At 41.4% G+C, this 12,478-nt stretch overlaps 1 protein-coding gene across 1 annotated transcript in view; it reads left to right on the top strand.

Annotated features, from left to right (window-relative positions):
* Positions 1-12,478, top strand: part of KIF5C (kinesin family member 5C) — a 62,533-nt gene that overhangs the window by 34,898 nt on the left and 15,157 nt on the right. Inside the window, exons 14-20 of the mRNA XM_068687011.1 lie at positions 2,632-2,838; positions 4,060-4,206; positions 6,224-6,412; positions 9,301-9,418; positions 9,917-9,993; positions 11,325-11,434; positions 12,217-12,318. Of these exons, the coding sequence (XP_068543112.1) occupies positions 2,632-2,838; positions 4,060-4,206; positions 6,224-6,412; positions 9,301-9,418; positions 9,917-9,993; positions 11,325-11,434; positions 12,217-12,318 (950 nt within the window). The remainder of the gene's footprint in view (positions 1-2,631; positions 2,839-4,059; positions 4,207-6,223; positions 6,413-9,300; positions 9,419-9,916; positions 9,994-11,324; positions 11,435-12,216; positions 12,319-12,478) is intronic.

Here is a 12,478-nt window from a genome sequence, read left to right as displayed (position 1 = left end):
TTATTTTTTAAGGTGATCTGCATTCCTTTCTTTGTTTTGCATATTCAGGAGCATGTTCCGTGCTGGTTTATTCCCCGTCCCCTTTTGTGTTCCATACTCAGTTGTGGAAGATGAAAAGTTTTCAGTGACCTCTAATCCTTGCTTTACTGACCACTTTTTTCCCCTTTTATTTATTTTTTATTTTTTTTACACATTACAGTCTAGCTTTTCTGACGTACTGAATTCCTTGGAGCTGGTGTTGTACCACTTGTTTGGAAGGTTACACTGGCTCAGCTGATGAACCTGTCCACCTCCTACCTTTGAAAGCTAACGCAGTGTTTTTGTTTTCCCCTTTAGGGGAACTGAACTGAATTTTTCAAGGTTTTGTCTTCCACACACAAGGTTCACCTGCGCTGCAGGAGTGCTGTACCTGCTCTCCCTTTCAGCTTGTGATTAGCTCCTTGATCTATGTGCTGCAGAGCAGCTGCCTCACTGTGCTTCTTCCTAATTAACCAGAGTACTTTTTTCTGCTTGATTAAGCTAGCAGGTTAATTATAAACGTAAGGCCTGCCACAGATGGCACTGTGCTGGTAGTGCTATCTCCTGGTACCTTTTTGCCACTGGCTGCTTCTCCTAGCCAGTGTCTCTGGGGTGGGTGGGCTCCAAGCATTCACCTTCCAGTGCCTCCGCTTCAGGGTGCTGACCTTCAAGTGGTTGGTTTCTAAGAAAATCAGGCTCTTTGGTTCTTGCAAGGACATGCTGATAACATTCAAGTCTCCAAAGTGGGGAGCAGGGAGTCTGTGACAGGGTACTAAAGCTCAGAAACAGATCTCTTCATCACCCCCACACCAGCCGTCCCCATTAGGTGGAATTCCTTTAGTTATGACCCATCACCGCGATGTTATGAGCAGCCTTTTTAAATCAGGGTGTGTTTTTCCATGTTATATCAACAAGAATCTTCTGGGGAGATGTGTTTATGCTCTAGGTGATATATAACACTTCCCTTTACTTGAAGTCGCAGTAATATTCACGCAGAAATTTTCTTAAGTAAATGTAAATAATAGTTCCATCTGTGTTTAGTAGAAAGATTATTTTAAGCTATTTTGTTGTTTAAATATTTACATGCCATCTGGCTTTGGCAATTCAGTGGTTTTTTTTTGTAACTTGAGTGCACTTCTGAGGCTGCAGCATTACCAGCAGATAAATTTCCCTTACATCTGAATCCTCTCTTCGCCACTTTGGGCACGTGCCAGTGTCTGAAGCAAGCTCGTTGGTTTCCTATTTTCCATTAGTGCTCCGAGCCAAAAAAGCAGTGTCGTCTCTGCCTTTTGGGTGGTTGGTTTTAGAGGAATGTTTCTGTTTTGGATGAGATCCCCACTGACCTGCGTGGCCTGGGAGCGAGGAGCCAGAGGGCAGCGGTGGGGCAGGGCAGCACGAGTCCCTCCGCTGAGCCTTCCTGGCTCCTACCTGCAGCAGAGCCATTTGTCAAGTCACGTTTTTGCTATTACGGTGCTTTGGTGAGTGGTGTCTGGCCAGGTCAGCACGTCAGTGATGCAGCCTGCTCTGCTGCCCGAGAAGGCTACAGGACACCAACATAAAATGCTATAATCCGTTCTGTGTAAGGCTTGGGCTTAATGAGTCTTTTGTCCAAACTTTGCTGTTAGGATGACTTCTGAGCACGAATTCCTTCTTGTAACTCATGTGCAATTGCTGAGTTTTGTGTGTTTTTGCTTTGTTTGATGTTTCTGTGTAATATAAGTCCTGATTTTTGTTGTTATCACCAAAAGAACAATGCTAGCATTAACTGGTAGGTGGTACCTTTGGTTTATATACACATTTTTCTGAACTATTTGACTACTGTGGAGTCTGTTTTTCTGTTAAGAACCTGATATCTGAATTTTCAAGACTTCAATGCCTTAATAAAGACGCAGTGGTGCAAGGGCAGGGGGCAGGACTGTGCAGCTGAACTACAATTGCACGCTATCATTGAATCTCTTAGTGGTGTGCAAAGACTAAATTTAAATTTAATACAAGTTGGAAGCTTTCACTAGCATGTATGAAGTCAGTATTTTCTTTAGTTAATACTTTGCAAATATGTATGGCTAATCTGTCATCAGCAGCAAGCTTCAGGCGATCTCTAAAAATAATCATCATAAATTTGTTTATCGAAATATGCCTCTAATGCTGTAACAGCTCTGAGGCTGCCTCAGAGAACCCTTCTTTGGTTCACTTCAAAGCTGCAACTCTTCAACTCCAAGTCTTTTAGTTTGTTGTTGTTTGTGGTTTTTGTTTTGTTTTGTTTTTTTTGTCCTAGCTGCAGGGTTGGATTGAGGGCAAAAAATTATTTTGGAGCTATGATACAGCTTAATATAAGCTTCTTTGCCTCAGCCTTGTGTTGTAATAGGATTTGATTACGATTTTTCTTTTCATTGAAGTTTGAAGCCTTTTTTGCTTCCTTCATATATATATTTATGCTGAAAGCTGATGGTGTTTCTGGTAGAGGGGCAGGAATTCTTCTCTTGCATTCTCTCTTCTGTACACACGCTTGCCTGCTCATGTTTTGTCTTTCTCTTTGTCTGTTTTTGCCCTTTTAAATGTTATCTTTTGAATGAGTTCTTGAGTGTTTATACTTCTGTGGTATCTGGTTTCCAGCTTTTGGCCTCCACCAGGAGAGATTATGAGAAGATTCAGGAGGAGCTGACCCGCCTTCAGATTGAGAATGAAGCTGCAAAAGATGAAGTGAAAGAGGTCCTTCAAGCCCTGGAAGAATTAGCTGTCAATTATGACCAGAAATCCCAAGAAGTGGAGGACAAAACAAGAGCCAACGAGCAGCTGGCCGATGAACTGGCACAGAAGAGTGTAAGAGCGAGCAGTTTGTAATGCTGGTTCCCTCCTCTCCCCCTAACTTTGCACCTCTCCTAAAGATTTCTATAAGATTTCACAGATAATTGCTAGCCCATGCCAGTTCAGGAATCTTTCAGATACTGCCTCCAGGTATGTTTAATAGGTATGTAGGTTAAAGACTGGAGTAGCAGGGAAGCTGTTTAAGCTCTGTATTTGCTGATGCTCTCTCTTCTATCATAATTAAAGGATAAAATAAAGACAATTCAGGAGCTGCTCAATGAAAGCTGCTGGCAGATTGTGGCTCTGTTGCAACCTCTGTATTTTGCACACCATGTCAGCTACCGAGCTGAATGTGAGAACTGGCCAGTCTGTGTTTTGATCATTTCAAAACTGTATCGTGCCAAGAAAGATGTGAAAAGCTACTTTATGCAAACTGCATCACTCCGTGTTCCTCCGAGCTGTGTGCTGTGGAGAAGGGGTATTGTACAGAGCCAGGGAACCTTGAGCATCAGAAAAAAAAAAAAGCTTTCTTCAGCTGATGTATCGATTGTAAGGAAAAAATCTGATCTGAGAAAAATCAAGATTGGCTTAACAAGTTTAGCACATCCTTGTTCCTTAATTCCCTGCACAAACTGAGGAGGTTGTTGTTAAGATGTCTGATTTCATGCGTATCTAGCATGTAAGATTTTGTTATCCACTTTAATAAAACAGATTACTATGAAATCCATTTGGAAAAAAAAAATTGAATTTTATATCCTTCTGTACCTGTTTCTCTGTGATTAACCTCCTTTGACATGTATTATGCAAATAAGATTCTTACAGGATTTACTACGTTTAATAGATCTAAAGTAGCCTTGTTAGCAAGTGAGTTGTGAAAGTGGATTATGGCAAGGTGGCATTGTGTGCTGCCGGAGTAAGTGTCAGTACATTGAGCCAGCAGGCATGTTCAGGAAAATATGAAATAGCGCTTTGTAACCTAGATATCACGGGAGAACTGATGCCCAAAAGTGGCACTATTGAAATGCACCCAAGCGGGGAGAAATTTATAGAGCCACAGCTAACTCCCAGCTTTATCTCTGCTGTTTTATTCAAGCAAAGATATTTTGGATGGGGAATTGTTTGTGAATTTATCACATCCAGAGGAGAAAATCCATTTTGTTTTGCTCAATGAGGTTTCTGTATGATTAGAGAGGATCTGAGGAGGGGAGGGTAACTTTTGCTTTTACATCTTTCCAGACGGTTCTGACAACAACCCAGAGGGAGCTGGGCCAGCTGCAGGAGCTCAGCAACCACCAGAAGAAGAGAGCTACAGAAATCTTAAACTTGCTGCTTAAAGACCTGGGAGAGATCGGAGGGATCATTGGTACTAATGATGTTAAAACAGTAAGTTGGCTCTCTTGATTGCTTCCCCCCAACACGCACCGCCTGCCGTATGAAAATAAGGAATGTGGAGGACGTGTGACACAGCAGCCCTTCTCCCCGGACACTGCTGTTTAAACCCTGGGTAGAGCCCAGTGTGAAACACTGAGGAGATCTTTGTCTGTGTCATAGATGGTCAGTGGCTGTGCACACAATCACCACATTGATTCCCAGCCCAGTGTCTGGGGCTAAACTAATGCAGCCCATCTGGGTGCTGATGCATTTATTAAACTCTGCTGTCCAAGGCCTGGGCTGGGTTCTCCTTCCAAACAATACACGCACAGACCTATTCCATAGTTATCTGGCATGATCCAACATTCCCAGAATCCAAATCATTTTTATCAGAGAGATTTTCAGAATTAGCAAAATTGGTGCTATATACCACATAAATATCTGTGATTCTGTGACAGCAGGACAAGCTTAACTTCTGTGTGTTGGTGAATATCCTTTATAGACGAAAAAATACAAAGGATCATTTTCCTCTAAAGCTGGAAGGTAAGAATGGGGGTGGAGGTTGTTGAAACAGTAGAACCCTTGGTAACTGCATGCGCCTGGAGATGGTGCAAATTTTGGCCAGGTTTGCTTTGAAATTTGTTTTCTATCAGGCTCATGGGTTTGCAGATATGATAGAGAAGGTAGATGCTCCCATTGTCATCCTCCTGATGTTGTAGATGAACAAAATCCTGAGCCTCAGAGGAGATTTACATGGCTGCTGCTAAATGGCACGTTTGGAGTTTTTCATGGCCTGGAAAATCTTTCTGGTGATGTTCATGTCATCTTATTTGTCCACTGAAAACCATGTGGAAAAAAACAACACACACAGTTGGTAAAACTGGTTAAGAAATGTATCCTCAAGATGTATGTAACTTACTTGCAGGGAGCTCCATTTTCATGCTTTTAGTTCGCTCCTCAGATTTTGAGTGATGATCTTTCCTGATCCCTTTCATACTTTAAAGGTAAGAGTGAGTGTGTGCAGCTGGAGTGCTTTGGGTAGCCTCTGAGCATTGTTGATATTCTGCTAAAGCCCCCTTAGGTCAGCAGATGATCCAGTCTGCTCTTACTGCAGAGGATGAAATCCCTGCTGCCCGATGTGTTTATGCAGATTCCAGGACCACAGGACCAAATTTTGCTAGATGTTACAGCAACCTCTGGTGGCCATTTCAATAGGAACTGTAAGAGGAGATCTCTGCAAATGGAGGCTGGTTGATACAAATTTTTATAGGAACTAAGATGTCAGCATTTTACAGGACAGCTGTCAGTGTAAATAAGGCAAGATTGAAAAGGTTTTAGATGAACAATTTCAAATTTGCTGGCAATTAGCAGCTTGCTCAAAGTGTGTCTAATTTCAGACCAGACTGAGGGTTTTGGAGGCAGTAGCATCTTTTAAGCCGCTGGGAGAAGATACAGCACATGTTACCTTCCCCTTGGTGCTAGAAAAAAGGCAAAAATCAGATGAAATTGCTATCCATATGCTTAAGAAGAAGCTTTACAGCTTTTCAGTGGGTTACATGAATTAAGTAGCTGAAGAAAAATCATGAAGAGAAAGACACAGAAATTAAAGGCACAGTGTTAAACCAAGGAAGGAAACGAGGTATAAATGGTATCATATAAATAAGTAGAGCTGAGTGGGATCGGTTTGTTCTTGCCAGGTAAAATTTTCAGACCAATGCCTGTCCTGTAGTTCCTTATTGAAGGAGCACAACCTTTCAAGAGGAGATTTCTTCAAGGAGTATCTTGAAAATGCTCTCCAGTTTCCAACTACTTGAGGGAAGGAAAATTTCCTGTGCCAGTGACGTGAGAAAGTTTCTCCAAGCTATGCTTTTGCCACTATGGAGGGCTTGATTAGTGTAGGTGTTTATTCACTACCTTTAGCTGAAACACTGAATTAATGAAGCACGCCGCGACAAGAAGTCTTAATTTCTCACTTTTGAAGCTATCTATCTCTAGATGCCTTTAAGATTGCAATTTTCTGTATGTTTAGTTAGCAGATGTGAACGGGGTGATCGAAGAGGAGTTCACCATGGCCCGGCTGTACATCAGCAAGATGAAGTCTGAGGTGAAATCTCTGGTGAACCGCAGCAAGCAGCTGGAGAGTGCCCAGATGGACTCCAACAGGAAGATGAATGCCAGCGAGAGGGAGCTTGCGGCTTGCCAGCTCCTCATTTCACAAGTATGTTTGCTCCTTCCTTGTTCCTTTGAGGCAAGGTTTGATGACTTTCTCAGTCTTCTTCCTCATGAAATATGAGTGTTAGGAGTGAGAAATGAGAACTCAGGGCGCAGGGTGGTGTTTCTCGTGCCTGTTTTGTTGTTTTTTTTCTCTCTTCCCATTCCTCCCCCTCAATGTTTTTCAGCACATTCTGTGGTAAGATTCTGTCCTCCTGTTGCAGATCTCAAAATGTTTTCAATGGCATAACAGCGAAAATCCTCCTCAGCAGGATTTCCTCATCATGTATTTGCATTTTGTACCTTTACTTTAAAGCAAACTGAGAAGGGAAGCAGCGATTGTTTGGGTCAAAAACAAGCAAAACACTCAGAGAGCCCCCAGTATCTAGACGGCTAGCGTGCTAACAGCTAGCTGGGCAGCAATCTATATGCATAAAGATAATTCATCGTGGTAAACGTTACCATGTAAGTTAGAAATCCAGATGGCAGGCAGGCTGCACAGTGGGTGGTACGTTCCAGGCGTGCTGCAGCGCCCTGCAGGGGGGAGCTAAGCGCTTCGACACGCTGCTTTGATCACCGCCCGTGTGAAGGAGACAACTGGAGTTTACTGTATGTCATTTGCTACCAGCGACTCGAAGAAAACCTGGAGTGAGGACAGCCTCTTGTCCTGCAGCAGAATGTCTTTATTGAGGGCTGCAGTAATAGCTGTAAGCATGCTTCTCGGTATTAAGGGGAGGCTGGAGTCCTGAGGGTATTGGCTGTCCGAAAATGTTAAGTAAGGCGATGCTTTTTATTCTGTCTTAAACTTGACATGGCCACTAAAGGCTTTCTGCCAATCTGTCCTGCTCCCTTTCCTTGAGAACTTGAATCAGGAAAGCAGATTAAGGTTTGACTCCTAAAGCAGCTTATGTGCATGCTTCTGCTGGCAAAAAAGGCTCAGCAACACGGCTGGGAATGAAGGTATCAGCAGTGTGTTGGTGGGACAGTTTCACTCAGCCATGCTTTCGGATTATGCTGACCCAGTGAAGCAGTAAGTGGAAGCCAGCCTGTCTGTCTGGGCAGGATTGGCATTTTTCTTCCTAGACTGAAGTCCCACTGAAGTCCTAAATCTTCAATGCTCAGAGCTTTTCATAAACGTGACCTAACAGCTGTCTTCAGTACCTATTTGCAGACAGAACATGGAGGTTTAGGATTTGAGTGACTTATCTAAAGCTGAGGAAAGATGTAACATAAGAGGCAAGACTCCAAGGCCACACTTTTTTTTTTTCCTCCCCTACATTTCTATTGTATCTTGACATGGTGAAGAAACCAAGCAGAAATACTCTCAAGCAGGTGGTCCCCTTGCCTTGCCATTTTGGAAGCCCTGCAACTCAGCACATACTGAGGCCTGTGTTTTTAAGAGCAGGAAGAAGCTGAATGTTGTTATGCTCAAAGTTGTGTTAATGGGCAGATGCACCTTATCTCTAAAGCCAAAATTTATTGTTAGCATAATTTGAATCTTGACAGCTTATTTATTATTCTAGATCTAATTATTGTAGAAAGAAAAGGAATATTTTTATGCAGAAGGAGCTTCAATGGCAATAATGATACCATTAAAATTGTAACGCATTTCTTTAGTTTCTATCTTTTTTCCTGATGTTACACTTAAGCTTCTTCTTCTCCTTCTCTGAGTCCTAATTTTGGCAGTTTCATTCTGATGTTGCTGATGAGGGCATTACAGCGAGCATTGTCAGCATCTGGAGCACTGTGCTGAGACGAATGTGACATTTACGTTGCTGATTTCTTCCTCCTTGCTCTAGGGTTCAGTTGGAGTAATTTTTATGTTTGCTAACATGCATTTACACCTTGCTCTTCCTTTACTGGCCCACAGCGGCACAACTAAACTTCCTTTGTATGGTGCCTTTTATACCGTTAGATGGTTCAGCATGCTTCTATATGGTGATAGTCACATAACCACCGTGGTACCATATCGAAATAACAGACACAGGGCCACGCAGCTACTGGGTTAAGCTGATCCAGGAGGTGGTGCATGACTGCTGGGTGCTGTACCCAGAGCCTGTGCTCTGGAGCCTCAACATTTGCAGCCAAACTGGGACTTGACCAAGTCTCTTGTCAGGTTTAGAAATCTATTAGAGTACTTGCTGCTGAAGCGAACAGTTCTGTGTGTGCCCTTTTCTTCCTGGAGACCTCGCTGCCTGCAGGCTCTGGACTGCTTTAGTTTCTGCTAAGGCCTGTGCCTCTCTAAATCTGATCTCTGGGGCACAGGAGTAACACCAGCTCAGAGGTCTCAGCCGCTCTCAGCCAAGGTGAACCTTGAGAAAAATGAACTACAAATCCTTCAGTGACCTTAATAATAGGATGTAATAGTTCCATGACACTCAGTTTACCCCCAAGTTAGAATATTATCATTCATTTTTTGATGTTTTCAGTGTGTCCTTCACTAATTTCTGTTTTGAGTGTAAGCCCTTTTAATTCTAAAGGTCATTAGCAAGAAACAAACCATCAGGATAGCGGGTGGAAATTTGGTTTGAGCTTATGCAGGCAGGTTCAAGCATCCAGAAAGCAAGCTCAGGATTTATCCCAGCCCAGTGTTCAGCTGGTTTCAGAAAGCTGCTGCTGTTTGTGTAATGCCAAGTCATGAGCTTCCAGCAATATTTTGGAATTACCAGCTGTATTGTTCAGTATGTATCTTGGGCTATTAGGAATGGCCTTTAAAAATGCAGTCTGTTTTGATCTGTTACCTCCTTCTCAGATCTCTTGCTCTATTTTCTCCTAGTTAACAGTGCCAGACATGGAGAACTTTCTATTTTTCTCCTTTACCTAGAATAGTACCTGAATTCTTAGGCAATACAATGTGGTACTCACATCTCATTACTATTCCCTTTGTCTTTAAAGCATGAAGCAAAGATCAAGTCCCTCACAGACTACATGCAAAATATGGAGCAGAAGAGAAGGCAGCTGGAGGAGTCACAGGATTCTCTCAACGAAGAACTTGCCAAGTTGCGTGCTCAAGGTACAGAGCTGGGTCTTATGGTCATAGTTTCTTTTACCAACTGTATCTCACAAAATTCAGTTTTGGACAACAGTATTGTAAATACAGCTCACCTGGCACCATTGCAGCATTTGATTGTTCTGTCCTGTTCTAGTTTTGTCATACGTGCATCCCTATTGTCACAGAAATATGATGGAACAGATGGGATTTGAGTTCATTTATCTAGCCCTATGCTTTGCAGCACACAGATAGAAGTCATGGAAGACCTGATTACACAGGGCATGCTTTGACATTGAACTATTGCCTTTGTAGTCCTTTTGTCTGCTTATATTTTGCAGTGAAGTCATGAAATTGTGATTTAGAATATTTAACACATTGCACTTGGACGTTACACTTCAGATAAAACCATAATTAACCCATTCGTCCTAGCCACATCACAGATTTTTTTTTTCAAAGGCTTGATGTAGGAAAGTTCTAGAACTGTTTCGTTAATTCTTAACTGTCTCAAACTTTAAACAGAAAAAATGCACGAAGTCAGTTTCAAAGATAAGGAGAAGGAGCATCTGACCCGGCTTCAGGATGCAGAGGAAATGAAGGTAGTGTTGCCTGCTGCAATTTTAAAGCGGATTTCTCAGTGAGATCATTCATTAGTTGATAATTAGGGTGTAATTTTGTCTTCCTTGCATGTTGCGTGCTTTCAAAAAAAACCTTTCAGCCTCTGTCAGAATTGCTGACTTCTCTTTGAAAACGTGACCTCTTATGATTGAGTGACCTTGGCAATCTGAAATTGGTGAAGTTGCTAGCATTGAGGCTGGTGACCAGATGAAGGAAAAAAAGTAAGTTAGAGCCCGAGTATCTGATGTGAGTGTGTCTTCTGAGACTAGTTTGTATGCTGAGCCAACTTCAGGGAGTACAGAGGTCTGGTGGACTGTGTTTGCTTAATCAGAGATGTCTTGGTTCCTCAAATCACGTGAACAGAGAACTGGAAAATAAGACCCTGTATATTGCATCCTGAGTTGAGAACAGTTTTATGTATGATTGAAAACTTACGTTGATTCACCTCTATGTTACTCTAATTTTACGTCAGTGGAGCTCTCAAAAGCAATTTGCTAAGCAGTGGATCAGGCTACTGGGGTTAATATGATTTCGGAACTAAAATTGAATGTAAAAGAGGCCAGACCACTTTCCCAAATTGTTTGGCAATAATTTTGACCATCTCCTAGAAATGATAATGAAATCTAAACCCGTTTTCTGATATTTTCTTCTTCCTGTAGGATGCAAAGAGGAAACATTAGCAAATAATGTGCAAGTCATGTTTCTGATGGGATCACAAGTTATGCAAAAGAAAAAATAGAGTTGTACAAGGGTAGTGATAGAGGCTTGTCAGCTTGAGAACTTTTACCTCCATTATAAAAACTTAAAGTTATTAAAATAGCTGTACAGTTATTTCTTACAGTTAGAAGAAAAAAAATAATTTATTAGCAAAGGAGATCAATGCAATTTTTTCTTACCGCTTGAAGTATATTTAATCCTACAATTTAAATAACAGGGCTGAGGATAAATAATTCAGAGAGGGGCAGAACATTTTGGGTTTGAATTCTGTCACAGGTATGTCTGTACTCATTTTCCGGTGAATAAACAGAGGAGGCTGATAAAAGGTGTCATTCTTGGCACTTGATATTCAAAGCCCCCTTAGCTTACCCTGTTTTCCATATGCACTATTTTTGCAAGAAAAGGAGCAGTAAGTGGTGTGATTCTGCTGAATGAAACGTGTAGTGGAGTAGCTGCAATTTTGTAATCGTTGTAATTTGATAAGTTTCACTCAAATCCAGAAAGATGGGTTGATTTAGCTGATGTGTAAAAAGAAACCGTAGGTGAGCTACACGATTTCTGTTTCATGTATGGGTTTGTGTTTTGTAATCTGCAGAAGGCACTGGAGCAGCAGATGGAGAGTCACAGGGAAGCCCATCAGAAGCAGCTGTCCAGATTGAGAGATGAAATTGAAGAGAAACAGAAAATAATTGATGAAATCAGAGAGTATGTTCACTCACTATCACTTTATTTGTTCCTGTACTGCTCTGTGACACTGTAGAACTGTTTTATGGTTGGTTTTGTTAGTCTTAATTGATATCTCTATTTCAGAGACTCACGGAAAGTAGTGTCCTTATATAAAACAGCCAACACTTTAACTATTTTGCATTGTGGCTTAAAGGGTTGAGTTCTTTAGTGAGGAGCTATTACAATTCTTTAAAACTGGGGAGAAGAAAAGAAAAGAATACTGTTGTAGTTAATGGAAGCTTGGAGGAGAACAGATTTGGCAAATACAGGTTTTGAGGGCCTCTTACAGATACTCATCCTGTCACAGACTCAAATGTGTCCCATTTTCACATCCTTCATATGTCTTCCTGACGTAGGCATGTAACTTCATTGGATACACCAGCACTTGGAAAAATAAGTTTTTTTTTATTGTTCTCTTAAAAAATAAGAGTTCATAAAATCTAGGCAATCCTGACATGGTGTTCCTGCTTTCCACATTTATAGTGTGGCTAAATGATAATAGGGAAATAAGGAAGCAGGACAGAAAGACTGCAACATCAGCACATGCCCTTTAAGATAAAGGAAACAAAAAAGGAGAGTTTATGGCTCACTGTTTAATTCTCTAAGGTTTTCAAAATAAAATCTATTGTTTTTCAGATTCCTTAGTCTTAATGTTTTCCAGCATTTTGCAGTAGAGTTACTCAGTTTTATTTATGGAGACTTACCTACATGTTTATGATCCTCAGGACCGAGCTGTACAGACTTTTTCTTTTGTGTTCTAGTATGAATCAGAAGCTTCAACTGGAGCAAGAAAAGCTGAGTGCTGACTATGATAAATTAAAAGTTGAGGACCAGGAAAGAGAAATGAAACTGGAAAAGCTCATGTAAGTGAACAGTCTTCTCACCTGGTGTCCGTGAATATATAGTGTCTTTTAATGTGTCCACAGGAAATGCCCTACTGAGAAACCCTTGTGATGAATTATTCATGCTTAAAGTACCATTTCAGTATCAAAGCCAACATGCAGTACTAATGAACGATTGCTC

This window comes from Anas acuta, chromosome 6 (assembly GCF_963932015.1).
Source record: "Anas acuta chromosome 6, bAnaAcu1.1, whole genome shotgun sequence".
Taxonomy (NCBI): Eukaryota; Metazoa; Chordata; class Aves; order Anseriformes; family Anatidae; genus Anas; species Anas acuta.
Note: the sequence above shows the minus strand (reverse complement) of the source record. Positions and strands in the feature narration are given on the sequence as shown.